Source organism: Fringilla coelebs (assembly GCF_963513975.1).
Source record: "Fringilla coelebs genome assembly, chromosome: 4".
Lineage (NCBI taxonomy): Eukaryota > Metazoa > Chordata > Aves > Passeriformes > Fringillidae > Fringilla > Fringilla coelebs.
In genome coordinates, this window is record NC_140032.1 from 54,004,268 (window position 1) to 54,018,548 (window position 14,281).

General features: G+C 49.8%; 1 protein-coding gene across 1 annotated transcript; it reads left to right on the forward strand.

Annotated features, from left to right (window-relative positions):
• Positions 1 to 17: 17 nt before the first annotated feature.
• On the forward strand, positions 18 to 14,017 carry NOA1 (nitric oxide associated 1). Its single transcript, XM_084203992.1, has 7 exons — positions 18 to 981; positions 7,487 to 7,651; positions 8,363 to 8,559; positions 9,640 to 9,771; positions 11,281 to 11,397; positions 12,193 to 12,310; positions 12,893 to 14,017. Exons 1-7 carry the CDS (start codon positions 24 to 26, stop codon positions 13,096 to 13,098), a joined length of 1,893 nt encoding a protein of 630 aa, XP_084060118.1. The 5' UTR covers positions 18 to 23; the 3' UTR covers positions 13,099 to 14,017.
• The last annotated feature ends 264 nt before the right edge of the window (positions 14,018 to 14,281 follow it).

The window sequence follows — 14,281 nt, forward strand, 5'->3', positions numbered from 1 at the left end:
CCCCGCGGTGTGGCGGCGCCGCCATGCTGCGCCTGGGCCCCGCACTCCTGACCCGCCTGGCCCGTGCCCCGCTCCGCGCCCCGTTGCGGCCGTGCCGGGCGGCGGCGGCGGGCCATGGCGAGGAGCAGGAGCGCTTCGTCTTCCTCGAGTACGAGCCGGACGCGGCTGAGAGGGCGGCGGCGGCGCTGCGCCGGGAGCGGGAGCTGAAGCCGCGCCGGGAGCGGGAGCTGAAGCTGAAGCCGCGGCAGGAGCGGGGCGCGGCGGCGGCAGTGCCGAGCCTGTCCGACCCGTCGGTGCCGCCGAGCGGCGCGAGCTGCTCGGGCTGCGGGGCCGAGCTGCAGTGCGGCGACGGCGGCGCGCCGGGCTTCGTGCCGGCCGAGCGGTACCGCAGCCTCGTGTCCGAGGGCCCCGCGGGGCTGCGCGGCGCCGTGTGCCAGCGGTGCTGGGCGCTGGCGCACCACGGCAGCGCCCTGCGGCTGCGGCTGCCGCCCGACGAGCACCGCCGCGTGGTGAGCGCGGCCCTGCGCCGCCCGCCGCGCCACGGCCGAGGGCCGCTGCTGCTCTACGTGCTCGACTTGATGGAGCTGCCTGACCCGGTGCTGCCGCAGCTGCCGGCGCTGCTGGGCCCCGGCGTGCCCGCCGCCGGCGTGCTGGTGGTGGGCAACAAGGTGGACTTGCTGCCCGCAGACTGCCGCGGGCACTTGGGGCGGCTGCGGCAGCGGGTGGCGGCGGCCTGCGCCCGGGCCGGGCTGCGGGGACCCGCGCTGGTGGACATCCGCCTGGTGAGCGCCAAGACCGGCTACGGCGTGGAGGGGCTGGTCAGCCGGCTGCAGCGCTCCTGGAAGTGCGCCGGCGATGTCTACCTGCTGGGCGCCACCAACTCCGGCAAGTCCACGCTCTTCAACACCCTGCTGCGCTCCGATTACTGCAAGTCCCGCGCCCCCGACATCATCGACAGAGCCACCGTGTCCCCGTGGCCAGGTCAGTGCACTGCTCGGCCCTTTGTATCACGGGTAATGGGTGATGTGGGGTGTGCAGAAAACAGGGAGCTGTGTGCTGCTCTCGATCACCCTTGCAGCAGGAGGACCTATCACCAAAGCAGTACGTGCCACCCTGAGCACCTCCATGGTGGGCAGCAAGCTCTAGAGGTGTACCGTGCTTCACATTTTCACCCACGAGGTGAAGTGAAGTGAGCTGAAGTGTTTAACCCGGTGAAAAGGGGCTTTGGGAGATGTTACCACTTTCTGCATCTACCCAAAGGAAGTTCTAGCCAGGTGGGAGTTAGTCTCTTCTCCGAGGCAGCCAGTGACAGGAGAAGGGGACATAGCCTCAAGATGCAGTAGGGCAGCTTTGGGTTGGACATTAGCAGGAATTTCTTCACCAAAAGGGTAATTACACATTGAAATGGATTGCCTAGGGAGATGATTGAGTCGCTGTGCCTGAATGTGGCACTCAGTGCCATGGTCTAGTCAACGTGGTGATGAGGTGACGTGGTGAGGTCTTTTCCAGCCTAATTGATTCTGTGATTCCTCACAGGGGGCAGCAGGAGTGGGATGCATGTGCTGAGTGTACTGCACATCCTGTAGCACTAAGAGGCTTGTTAAACCAGCATGGGTCTGTGTACACCCCTGCCAGTTAGGATGGCACCTGATGTGCATGCCTTGCCTGTCCCTATCCATTAGAGGTGTCCTCCAGTCAGGAGAGGCTGGGAGGTTCAGTGGAGAGCATCTGTAGGACAAACCAAACTGCCTGGAGTTGAGGCTTGAATGGGGTGTACTAAGTCAGCCTCGGCACCACTCGCCTTTGAGACCCTTTTATTCAAACTATAGGTGAGAACAGGTCTTAAGCAGGTGAATGGCTTGGTTTTGTTTCCCCAAGTTGGGAGGCTGTCCGGTCGGCTGTCGGTCTCTGCCCAGACACACGCAGGGTGGTTCTGTTGCAGGCCGGGCTTCAAAGGACGAGTCTGGACTCTTTGGTTTTTTGTCTTCGGATTTGTTTATTATTTCTTATCTACACAATTTTCTCTCTGCCCAGCTGGGATCTGACCAGCAAGGCAGCCAAAGGCACTCTGACCGCCCACAGGGCGGCCGTGTCTTTTTATAGTAAAAACTACGTATAACATATTTACCTTTTATCCCCAATACCTTTCACCCTTATTAACAAGTGCACCTTCACTATGAACCAATCCACAAGTGCCAACATCACAGAGAAGATGGATGACAAGAAGAAGAAAGAAGAACCACGAGACAGGCCCTGATTCCTCCATCTTGTCTCCATAACCCCCTTGTACCAAAGCCCTAAAATCTCTATTTTACCCTGTAAATATATCATTCCTGCAGCATTCAAACCCGAGTGACTCCCATGTCCTCAATACACAGGTGGCACATCCCTAGAAGGGTCAAAGTCAAGCCACCAGGTGCTTTTGGCAACATTCCAGGACCTCCGAGCCCCCCCAAGGGTTCTCTCGGTAGCTCTGGACATCCGGAGTGATGTGCTGAATTTCCACATCTCCCCCATCTGTTTGCACAAAAAGCACCTCTTTTGCAACTGGACTCATGACATGCCGTACACATAAAAGGATGCACGGTACAAAAAGCATGAGGACTATGAGAACTATTAAAATATCAAACCCTATTCTTAAAAGCTCTCTCCATAAAGGAGAAAGGTCAAAAAAATTAACCAAGTTTCACCTTTGTGAAAAAACATTACTATCTTTTCACATGAAACCCCAAAGGAAAACCCCCAAAGTCCTTATTCTTTTGTTGCTTCCGAGTTGTTGCTTGCAGCTTGAGCCTCTTCTGTCTTGAGTGCTCGTCTCTCTCTTTCTGGGATCAGTGCTCTCTTGTTCTTGTGTCCAAAATGGCTTCACGTGCCGTGCCAACCCCCACTTCAAACCTCACCCTGTGGAAACACAAGTGAAACCCTTGTCCCAGGCGATTAGTCTGAAAGCACCCTCTATTTGTCCTGACTCTGGGTTTCTGATCAAAACCAAAGGATTCTCCCTTAGTTTTGCCTGAGAGCTATTTGAAAAATGTCTCAAGATTGGTGGATTGGGCTCTGAAGATGAACTGTTAAAAAAATTCAACACATATAACGTTTTGTTTAATTTCATGTGAGGTGTCGCCTCTGCCTCCCCCTTTTCTGTCTATCCTAAAGGGATTTCAGGGTGTGATGTGTTCTTTCAATGATTGTCCTGGTTGCTCTTGTGCCATAGCCATCACTTGTGCCGTGGCACGCTGGCGATTCGTGGGTGCCCTCCTTTTCCTGGATACGGTAAAGGATTCCCTTCCACGTCCGTCTGAGAATAGCATTCTTTTGCAGAGTGCCTTCCTCTTCCGCACCGTTCACAGAGTGGTTTTTGCGGTGTTGGTGCCTGCACTTGTGCATGCGCCTGTGGACAATTCTTCTTCCTGTGTCCAAATGCCCCACACTTGTAGCATTGTCCTCCTGATGGATTGTTCTTTTTCTGGATGGTTGCAAGAACTTTTTCTATTGCTTCATTTTGCTGTTGAAGCATTTTCTCCAGCACCTTTTCTTCCGACTGTTTTCCCGAGTGTCCCTTCATCTGTTCTTCCCATTCTCCTCTCAGCTCGTCCCTCACGATTGACGCAATATGCTGAGGTGTTCCCACCCTGCTGCATGCCTCCACCATCTCTGCCAAGGATGGTCGTCCTGGCATTGCAGTGATGACCCGTTGGCAGTCTGGGTTGGCATTGTGGAAGGCTAGACTTTCCATGAGAGGTTGTTTCATGTCTTTGTTTGTCACCTGCCGATCCACAGCTTGCGAGAGTCGATCTATGAATGATGAAAATGGTTCTGTGGGACCTTGCTTGATGCGTGAGAATGAAACATCTGAAACTCTTGCCGGAGCAATCTGCAGGATCGCTCTTCGCGCCGCTTCCTTGATGTCATTCAACACTCGTCTTGGGAGTCGTGCTGCTTGCTCCGCTGGATTGTCGTCTGGAGGATCTCCTGCTAACTGTGCCTCGGTGAGGTTCGCGTTTGGCCCACCTTGATAGCTGTTCCTCAGCTCTGCAAGATATCTTCGCCATCTTCTTTCCCAGATGAGATTCTGTATGTCTGTGAGGATCATTGACACAAGGCTTCGAATGTCATATGGTGTGAGGTCATACATATTAAATGCCTCTGTCAGGAGTTGTTTGAAATATTGTGAATTCAGCCCATTATTCTGAATGGCCTTTGCTAAGTCTTTGATTTCGTCAGCACCCATCCTTTCCCACCTTTGATTCTGGTCCTGTGCATCATATGTCACTGGCGTTGTCAGATCCCCTGCTCCTTGTAGCAAATCCTTCTCTTTGGACAACTCTTTCCTGATGCGTTTCCAATCCATCGTCTTCACTGGCTGTTGTTCTTCCTCCTCTGGAAACCCCATTGGTAACAGCATGCACAGTGGAGTCGTGGAGGTCATTGGTGATTCCTTGGTCCTCATTCTTTGCCTTGAGGTTTTTGGCCTCGCTCCCAAGTCCGAAAAAGGGATATGAAATTCTTGTGACTGTATCTTCATTGCTGTATCAAATGAACGCAGAAAGCTCTTTGCTGCTTCTACTGCTGGAAGCATCCATACCGGAATTCCCTTCGATGCTGTGATTTGTATCATGTCTTCTCCTTGTAATTGTGCTTCATGTGATGTGTCTTCAATTTCATGAAATTCCGAAGTCGACGGATGACTCATTTGTTGTGTTGTTGCTTTCTTTGATGTGGTTTTCTTTTTATATGCCGTTGGAAAAAACTGCATCGTTGCAGTCTCGCCACGAGACGGCGCTCTGGCTCTGCCGGCCAGGTCCAATCTGTCCTGCAGTGTGGTCATCCCCCCACAAGGTGGCGCTGTCATCTGCCTGGGCGACCGTGATGACGTCACGAACTCGATTGGCTCCTCAGTTGTTTCGGCTGAGTGCAGCATTGGTGGTTGTTGGAACCGAGTTTGCGTGAATTTTGACTGACCTAACAATGGAGGTTGAATACGTTAATGCCTTTCTGAGGTGTGAGAGGTTTGAACCACAGGGATTGGGATCGAGGGAACTGGAACCGGAGAGGGGGTGGAGCCCCGGGATGTGGAACCTCGAGCACCGCCCCTCCTCGCCTGAGACGCCACAGGGGATCGGGCCCGCCCCCAACCGCGCTCCATCCGCACTTTCTGCTCATGCTCGCTCTCATGTCTCCCCTAGACTGACATCACTGTCTCCCTCCCACTCTGCCTCTGATGTCTCCTCCCTAGTGTCTGTTCTGACTCCCTCTCCTCCTCCTCTGACGCTGTATCCACGCCCCCTGCCCTAGCATGCAGCCCTCGCCTTGCCTATGCCTGCATTCGCTCTGCGATGTGAGCGGATCGCTGCGTCCCGAGTTCTGGGTCCTGCACCATTCCCGCACGTCCCCTACGCCTGCCCACGGGTGCTGCTTGGGGCCCTGCAGCTGCTCTGAGCTTACTGCCCGCGTCTGATGTGGACACTATAGCTTGAGAGCTCTTCCTGGACGTCCTGCGAGTCCCACCCCGCACATGCTTTTTTGGCACCACGCCAGCCGAGCTTGTCACCGCCCCCGGTGTTTCACTTGCAAAATACGAACCAAAACTCGCGTCCCCCACCGCCTCCGCGCTCCCCCCGCCAACCACCGCTGCCGCGCAGCCGCGCCCGCCGCGAGAAAGCGTTTTCCCCCTCCCCTCTGATCCCCCTTCGACCCCCCTTTCTGACTCTGCCGCTTTTCCCATCCTGTCTCACTCTGGCTTTTTTGGACTGGAAGGGACCGCCCCTATGGGACGTCCTGACTCCTCAGTCTCGCTGGGCGAAAACCTTAATTCATCTGGGAGTAGGATTGTGTCTGTGTCTGAGCTGGAGCCTGAACTCCCCGCAGTTTTTGGGGTTTCAGGGCGTTTTGGAAGTTTCTTGGATTTTTGGGGTGGTGGGACTGGAGGCAGTGATGCTCCTCCCTGCTCCCCTTCCTCGGGAGCTGTCTCCCCCGGGCCAATTTGGACTAGAGCCAATCTCTGCTTTGAGCCTTGCTCTCCTCCCCCTGCCCCTGTGGCATTTGTAACAAGTGATTGCCTGGCTAACCTCTGAGATTTAGCTGAGATAGCCTCTAACATGGTCCTTGCCGGAAACAGCAATTTAAAGGCCGTCTCATCCTTTATTGTAGCTAAGAGATATATATGTCTATTAACTTCCTGCCAGAAACCCACTTCAAACAACAGACAGATCTCTGAAGATGGGTAATTAAATCTCACCCACAAGAATAAATCCTTAAGCTCTTTCTTAGAAATCCCCTCTGTGTGCGCCTCTGCCATGCCTTGTAAGACTGACAGAATCTCTAATTGCTCCTGTGAATATGTGTTCCCCATGTTCTTAATTTTTGACCTCACCAAATTTGTGTCGTCAGAGCAGTCCGAAGGCTCCAGATTCCCGTCCAGCAGGTCGCAGGAGATGGATTCAGAGGCGCCTTCCTGATTCCAGTCCAGGCTGTTCTGATAAGAGCTCTCTTTGCCAGAAGTGGACTGCGATGTTCTCAGTGGCTGCTGCTTCTTCAGATTTTCTGGCTGCCTTCCCAAGGAGTTATCAGTGCTGTCCTGGGAACAAGTCCAGCTCCGGGAACTGCCCACCTGGGAGCTGCCCGCTTCTGGACCGCCAAGTGTCAGCTCTTCTTGCAGCCCAGCTCTTGCAGCCCACCCTCGAGCCCACTCAGGGAATGCCAGGTGTCCGGTCAGCTGTCTGTCTCTGCCCAGACACGCGCAGGATGGTTCTGTTGCAGGCCGGGCTTCAAAGGACGAGTCCGGACTCTTTGGTTTTTAGTCTTCAGATTTGTTTATTATTTCTTATCTACACAATTTTCTCTCTGCCCAGCCGGGATCTGACCAGCAAGGCAACCAAAGGCACTCTGACCGCCCACGGGGCGGCCGTGTCTTTTTATAGTAAAAACTACGTATAACATATTTACCTTTTATCCCCAATACCTTTCACCCTTATTAACAAGTGCACCTTCACCATGAACCAATCCACAAGTGCCAACATCACAGAGAAGATGGATGACAAGAAGAAGAAAGAAGAACCACGAGACAGGCCCCGATTCCTCCATCTTGTCTCCATAACCCCCTTGTACCAAAGCCCTAAAGTCTCTATTTTACCCTGTAAATATATCATTCCTGCAGCATTCAAACCCGAGTGACTCCCATGTCCTCAATACACAGGTGGCACATCCCTAGAAGGGTCAAAGTCAAGCCACCAGGCGCTTTTGGCAACATTCCAGGACCTCCAAGCCCCCCAAGGGTTCTCTCAGTAGCTCTGGACATGCAGAGTGATGTGCTGAGTTCCCACGGGAGGCTGGTACTTTATGAGAGCAGTTGTAGTTCTACCTGTGACTTTGTGTGACTGAGCTTCACCAAAAAGTTAGAGAAACAGTTTTTTATAATCTTGTTCCTCAGAGCTGAAGTGTATCAGGTAGTCAGAGATCCAAAAGTGCCTTCTGTTTGTTTTTCCAGGAACAACACTGAACCTGTTGAAATTTCCAATTATTAACCCTACGTGTGACAGGATATTCCGAAGGCAGGAGAGGCTAAAAGAAGAGGCAACAAAAACAGAAGATCAGTTAAGCAGTGAAGAAAAAAAGTACCTTAATCAACTTAAAAAGCAAGGTTACCTAGTGGGTGAGTAAAGGTGTTACCTTCCTGCCCCTAATGCAAACACTGCATTACACAAAGGTTAAATTATTTTGACCAGTGTTTGGTCCCAGATTAATGGGGACAAGACTTCTATCTCCTCTGTAAGCAGCATTATTGGTACTTTTGAATACCTGTCAGCTGCTGTAGTAGAAGAAGGTTCCTCTGTGCAATGCATCTCCTCTCTGAAGAAGGCTGGCAAATTCTGATAGCTTAGTAGCTTGCAAGGATATCATATTGCAAGTATGGGCCATCTTTTGTTCCCAAATAAAGAAAATAAATTTAATTTTAAATAATCACATTTGGGCTGCAGGTTACAGGGGCTGTACATCATTTTAGTATGTATTCAAAAGAGGAGGGGTGCCAGAAGATAGCTCTGGATTTTCATATAATTCTGTGTTTGGCAATCTGAGGCACTGAAAATAGAAGGCAGTCTGCTTTACCATAAATTGGAAATAACTGAGTGTCTGTGATCTGGTCCCTACTGGGATTTTGGGGCATAAGTGGTAAGCAAGAATTATAGAAGGGATTTCTTAGCATTCTGTCTTTTGAACAAACAAATTTCAAGCCACATAGTGTCTTTATCATCTTTATACTACTCATGTGTATCTCTTTTAAGCCATGAAAGGGGCAGATGTTTGATTGAAGGAAAGAAAGTTAATAAGTAAATTACCAGGAAAACCTTTCATTTTAATCCAGGAAGAGTTGGAAGAACATTTCAACAGCAGAAGTCTAATGCTGAGATTGACTTCGACCCTGACACACTCTCTTACAGCATGGATGAAGATCCTAGAGATGCCCCTAAGAAGCTTGAGGAAAGGGAGGAGTTCACTCACAACGAAGTGAAGGATGCTCGGTGGTGTTTTGACACTCCAGGAATTGTAAAGGAAGACTGTGTAGGTACTCTGTGGTGCTGTGTTTTGGGGTGACAGGGTTTGGGAGGGCTGTTCTGCCTTAGCTGTGCCTGTGGGAGAGTGCTTCTGCCGTAGTCCTGGCATTAAGATTCTCTTAGCTTGGGAATTGTGTTAAGATAAGGTTTGTATTTACTCAAGAGGGGTTCATGTGGTAATGCTGTTGCATTTCTCAGTAGTGCAATACTGCCAGCTTTGCAAAAGAGCTGCTGGGCTGCACTGCCAAGCTGCCACAACCTCTGAACCAAGGGAAGTAAGCAGGAATGCTCTTAGCAAGTTCACACCAGCATCACCCAATGGAGCTGACACTTTTTCAGCTCTCCCAGCCTACGGAAGAGGGTGGAGCTTAGGAGGATAACCAGAGCTGTATGACCAAACCACATCTTAGAGAAAACCTTCTCGTGAAGCTAGGAGCATCTGCAGTGTTGCTGCTATGGCTCCAATATGTCAGGCTGTTGTCAGCAGAGAGTAGAGCAATGCCCGAGCAATGCCCTACCGAAGCCAGTGCTGACAAAGTGCATGTCTAAAACAGGCATGTTTTGATTTTTGGTCTTTTTAATGACCTGTGCAGAACTGCAGGTCATCTTCTGGGGAAGATTTATTAGTACAGGCAGACAGGAAGGTTCTGAAGAGAATGAGTGCAAGGACTGTGGTGAGACTTTAGACCTCAAGTGCAGGTGCTGCTTTCATGAACACTAGGAAGACTCCTGGTTTTCTAGTGATGTATTTGTCAGACCATAACCTATTTTACTAAGCTGCACTTTGGTCTCTGATAGCCAGTGTAAAGACTGACATCAGCTTAGAGATGACCTGGTTTGGTAATTTGAGATTGTGTGGCAGGCAATGTTCAGTCTGAGTGGAGGACAAGCAGATTGTCTGTGGCAGATTTTGGCAGGGGACATTGTTCCTGTTTCTCCCTTACTGTGTGGACCAGAATTGAACTGTTGTGTCAGATGTTCTTTACATTCTTTGATTGGTCTTTTTCTTCTATCAATATAATGCCAGTTCTAAATTCATTGTTCCTATTGAAACATCTGGAATGAGTTATGGCAATTTATTTTGCAGGTTTTGAATCTCCTAACAGAGAAGGAAGTAAAACTGGTTTTGCCATCACATGCCATTGTTCCACGGACCTTCATTGTCAAGCCAGGAATGGTGTTGTTTTTAGCAGCCTTGGGACGTATAGACTACTTAGAGGTAAGGAAAGAAAGGATTTTGGGAGCAGCTGCTTCACCTCTTACTGTAGTACCAGCCATAAAAGGCTTTCTGGGTAGCTTTCCCAGACCCTTTCATTGCAGCTTTGGAGATGATGAATCCGTTACTGAACCACTGCATGAAGTCAGAATGTCTTGGGGTGGGTAGTTCGAAAGGTTTGTTACCTGTACCAGCATGCAATATTACATAGTGTATAATGGGAACTGCTTTTGAATGCTGACAAACATCTCCAGTTTAATGTGCTTCCCATGACATACAGAGAGGCATGAGGGAGGGAGGAGAATGTCAGAATTAACTGGGAAAATAGTTGGCTTTCCTCATTTCTGTGTTTTGTGAAAGCTGCCTGCTAAGAGAGAAGAGCATAGACATTTTCTTTCCTGGCAGACCTCTGAAGAACTTGCCTGAGGAAGCAACTAATTGCACGTGTATTTTAGTTTCTGTAAAAAGCATTTTTCAAATGTGTTGTGTGTCCCCCCTGCTAAGAATTTTTTCAATTTTTTAGAAATCCCATGCCATACACCTTTATTGAACTGTGTGGAGTTGACTTCCTGTGATGCTTCCTCTATAAGAGGCAGTTTCTTTCATAAGAACATTAGACATTATCATAAGTCTTAGGTCATTTTCTCAGTAGCTTGCCCTGTTTTAGGGGTGTGTATGGCTATTCCTTTGTTTCAGTCTGCTTTCCAAGATCACCACAGAAATGTTGAATTGGTACTTTATAAGGACACTCCTGACCTGCTGGAAGAAAACCAGAAAGGTGGAGGGGGCAGGATTCTCTAAAGTAAAAAATGTGCTGGTGTGGCAGGAGCGCACATCAATGTATCAGTCTTGTGTATCTCTATCCTCCCGGTGTGCTGACAGTTGTGCTCAGGTCATGACAAAAGCTCCTGCCTCAGCTTAGACCTTTGAACTTGAAGGAATTCCTGCCCTTATTTCTGGCTGCTAGCAGTGTTTGGGGAGATCCCTCCCCTCTCTGACCTTGTTTTCTATTCCTGCAAATGTGATGAGAGTGCCTGCTGAAGTTGCTCCACCAGCTTAGCATAGCTTGAGAGCAGGTGGAACCAAGTCCTGTTGAATGAGCACTATGTGTTAGAAATGTAGAGTGATAGGAGAAGAAGCACCAGACCAGATGTCCATCACCTCTTGCACTGAATAACCACTCTTGAATTTATTCTTGTGAATTAAATGAGAGCAAAGATGTCTCTTGGATGATTTACCTGAGCTGAGCAGCTGTGCTGGCTGTAAATGTGGCTTTGGGGGTGCTTTGAGGCAGGATGGTGAAGCTGTGGGTCTTCTCTTCTGGAAACTCAAATCCCAGTTTTATATAACCCTGGCAGCTGTCATTGGCAGAGGCAAGGACCTCTCAAACAGGGCGGGGGCATCCAGTAGGCAGGTTTCCTTCAACATGAAGGAAAGAAATGAGGCAGGAGAGAGCAATTCAGGGCCGCTTTTCTCTTAGCATAATTAACATCCTTTTGGCATTTATTTCAGGGAGAAAAGCCTGCCTGGTTTTCTGTCTTGGCTTCTAACCTGTTGCCAGTCCATGTTACTACGCTGAGTAAGGCAGACACCATCTATGAGAAGCATGCAGGCCAAGAGTTCCTAAAGGTAAGGGGAGGTGCTGGGGGGAGCTTGTGGCTGCAGGTAGGCAGGACCCCTGTTTGGGGCACAACTGACAGGGAACATCCACAGGTATCAGGAGTTTGGCACTTGTGCAGTGGGTGAGTGGACATGCTCAGTGTGGAGCAGTCTTGCAGCAGACTGTGTGGCTGAAGTGTGTTAGGAAAGAGCACTCAAGATGATGCATTTTCAGCAGAGGTTCTGCTTCTAGCATTCAGGCAGATAAGATTTGCAGTGCTCTGCTTACTCATATTTGGCTCTTGTTGAGCAGCCTTTAAGTGCAGGCATCAGTGGGGATATTTTCCATGGCAAACCTGCAGACTGGAGTTTCAGAACAGATTGCAGCTGAAAAATTTACTTTTCTTATTCTTTCCCTGCTGAATCTTCTGCACATACCTTTATCTCTTGGTGGTCTGACTTCTTCCTTGGTGTGGCTATGTTCTGTGTAGCACTTGCAGATTGATGGGAGATGGGGTGAGATGTCCCTGTCCTGGTATTTCCATTCCTCCGCACATGGAGAGCAAGTGCTGTCACTCACATCAGGGCAGCTGGCCTGATCCACCAGCTGCATCCTGCAGTGAGCACTCCATCTTTGCTCACCTCCAAGAGGGTTCCTCTGGATGTGATCCTCACTCTAACTCCTGGAGATTATTCAGTCCAGCTCTTAATATGCCACCAAATGTTTAACGTCTTTATTCTTTCTTGTGCCTTCTTGCCAGTTTGAGGTAGGAATGCTGAAGAATCTCTTGACTGTTAAATAATTTCTCTGTGTTTTAATCTTAGGTTCCCATGGGTGGGGAAGAGAGAATGAAAGAGTTCCCCCCACTTGTTCCTCAGGACATTACACTGAAAGGAATTGGTACCACTGAGGCAGTTGCAGATATCAAGCTTTCCTCTGCAGGTAATTTAATGTTTCTTTATTAGTTTGCTTTGCAGGGTCTGCATTCTAGAAACATTGATGGGAAGTGGCCTCTGAAGGGGTGAAGCTGTATTCCCTGCTCAGAGAAGGACTGTCAGTAACACAAAATCATAGCAGCCATGACTTTGTCCAGCTGAAGCGTGGCAGCCTCCAAGAATAGAGATTGGCAGCCATGCTTGTACAGGATGGCAACATTGGAATACTTTATGCCCTGGCTGCCATACAGGTTCTACAGCATCAGGAATAGCTGTGACACTGTCAGCTGTCCAGGTGAGAGGGAAAGGGCCATTGATTGGAAAGCTTCATTCTTGTGTTTTTGTAGTTCCCACCATCCCTCTTAAGTTTGTCAGGAAAGAGCTGTGTCTGAGAAGAGTAACGTGGCTTTAGGTGCTGCCTTCTGTCGGGAAAGGGCTGGAGATGACCTTTGAGCTTGGTTTCTCAAGCAACCACACAAGGGTAGCTCAGATTTTTACCCACTCTGGGAGGCAGCAGTTTGTGTCAGAACCTCGTTTTGATCCTAGGGACTTGTCTTCCTCACTTTCTGTATTCTCTCTGGCTGTGCAGGCTGGGTGGCAGTGACGGCTCACGCGGAAGAGGAATTGCTGCTCCGAGCCTACACGCCCAAGGGCACTGCATTGGTGGTGAGGGAGCCTCCCCTTCTGCCTTACATCAGTACCATCAGAGGGGCCAGAATCCCAGGCACTCCTGCCTACAGGACCAAAAAGCCTCCTTCCTTTGTGGAAAACCTAAGAACCACTGGAAGCAGATAGTGCTTCTCATCATCTGAGCATGGCAGAAGCCAGAACAGCCCCTGGAGAACCTTGTGACTTACTGGTACTCAGAAAATGTTGGGACTCATTTTGAAAGGCCAGCAGGCACATTTTGGAAAGCAGGGCTGGTGGGGAACTCCACAAGTCCATATCTGATCCAACTGCTGAACTGCATCCATTTTGAATGAACTGAGGGGCTGGGACTTGGCTGTGGGAGGAGAAACTGCTTCTCCCTAGGATCTGCATTGATGGGCAGATCCCTTTACCTGTCCCCTTTTGAAATACAGGGTGACCTGGTCTGACCTGCCTGACCTGGTCTGACTTTGCTGCTCATCGAGTAGGTGGTTTCTTGCAGGCATGCTCCCTCATGTCAGAAATCATCACCTTGTTCTTAAGGTGTTTCCGTAGTTAAGGGGGTGGAGGGAGTTGGAAGGAGCAGGGAATGCTCCAGTGTGGGTATCACCCTTTGAGTGGCTGATACTGATTCAACAACATTGACCAGAAGTGTCCTTTCTCTCCTTCCGTATCTGGAGCAGATTAGGGTGTGCTTTTGGCCACAGGAAAAGTGATTTAATGAAAAGCCGGTCTGCTCATGTGCTTGAAGAGGAAAGTTTTGCAATTCATTGCTTTGATTTGGTTTCTGTAGCTTTGGTGCAGGTTTTTGAAACCAAGGGTATAGAATAAAACTTCTCAAAGACCATCTTTTGTTGGCCTAGTTAACAAAGCACTCTTTGTTTGGGTATGGGCATCTTGCTAAACACATGAAAGTTCCAGTGCAATAATAAAAGTGTTCAATCTGCCAAAGACAGGCAGACTGTGAGAGACATGTGGACAGTCAGTTTGCTGAAAAAGAGGCAAAAAAAAGAGTATCTTCTAATCTCCCTACCGTTTCACAGATGTTTTCCTCAGTCAGTCCATTGGTCCCTAGAGGCGGCTCTGCTTTCCTTAGGTCCTTGGCTATTGTCCTGAAGAAGCCTGTGTGATCAGCAGAGATCATTGGCTCATTCAGCGTTCTCTTCTCACCATTGTTGCCTGTGGGATGTATTGGCATTCCTTTAGGGAAACCCGTCCCTTTGCCCTGCTCTTTGTTTCTCCCCATTTTCAGCCCAGACCCACCATGTGGGTCTGTCTGCAGGCCCTGCTCAGGGCTGCTCTCATCCCCTATGTGAAGATGCTGGGACTT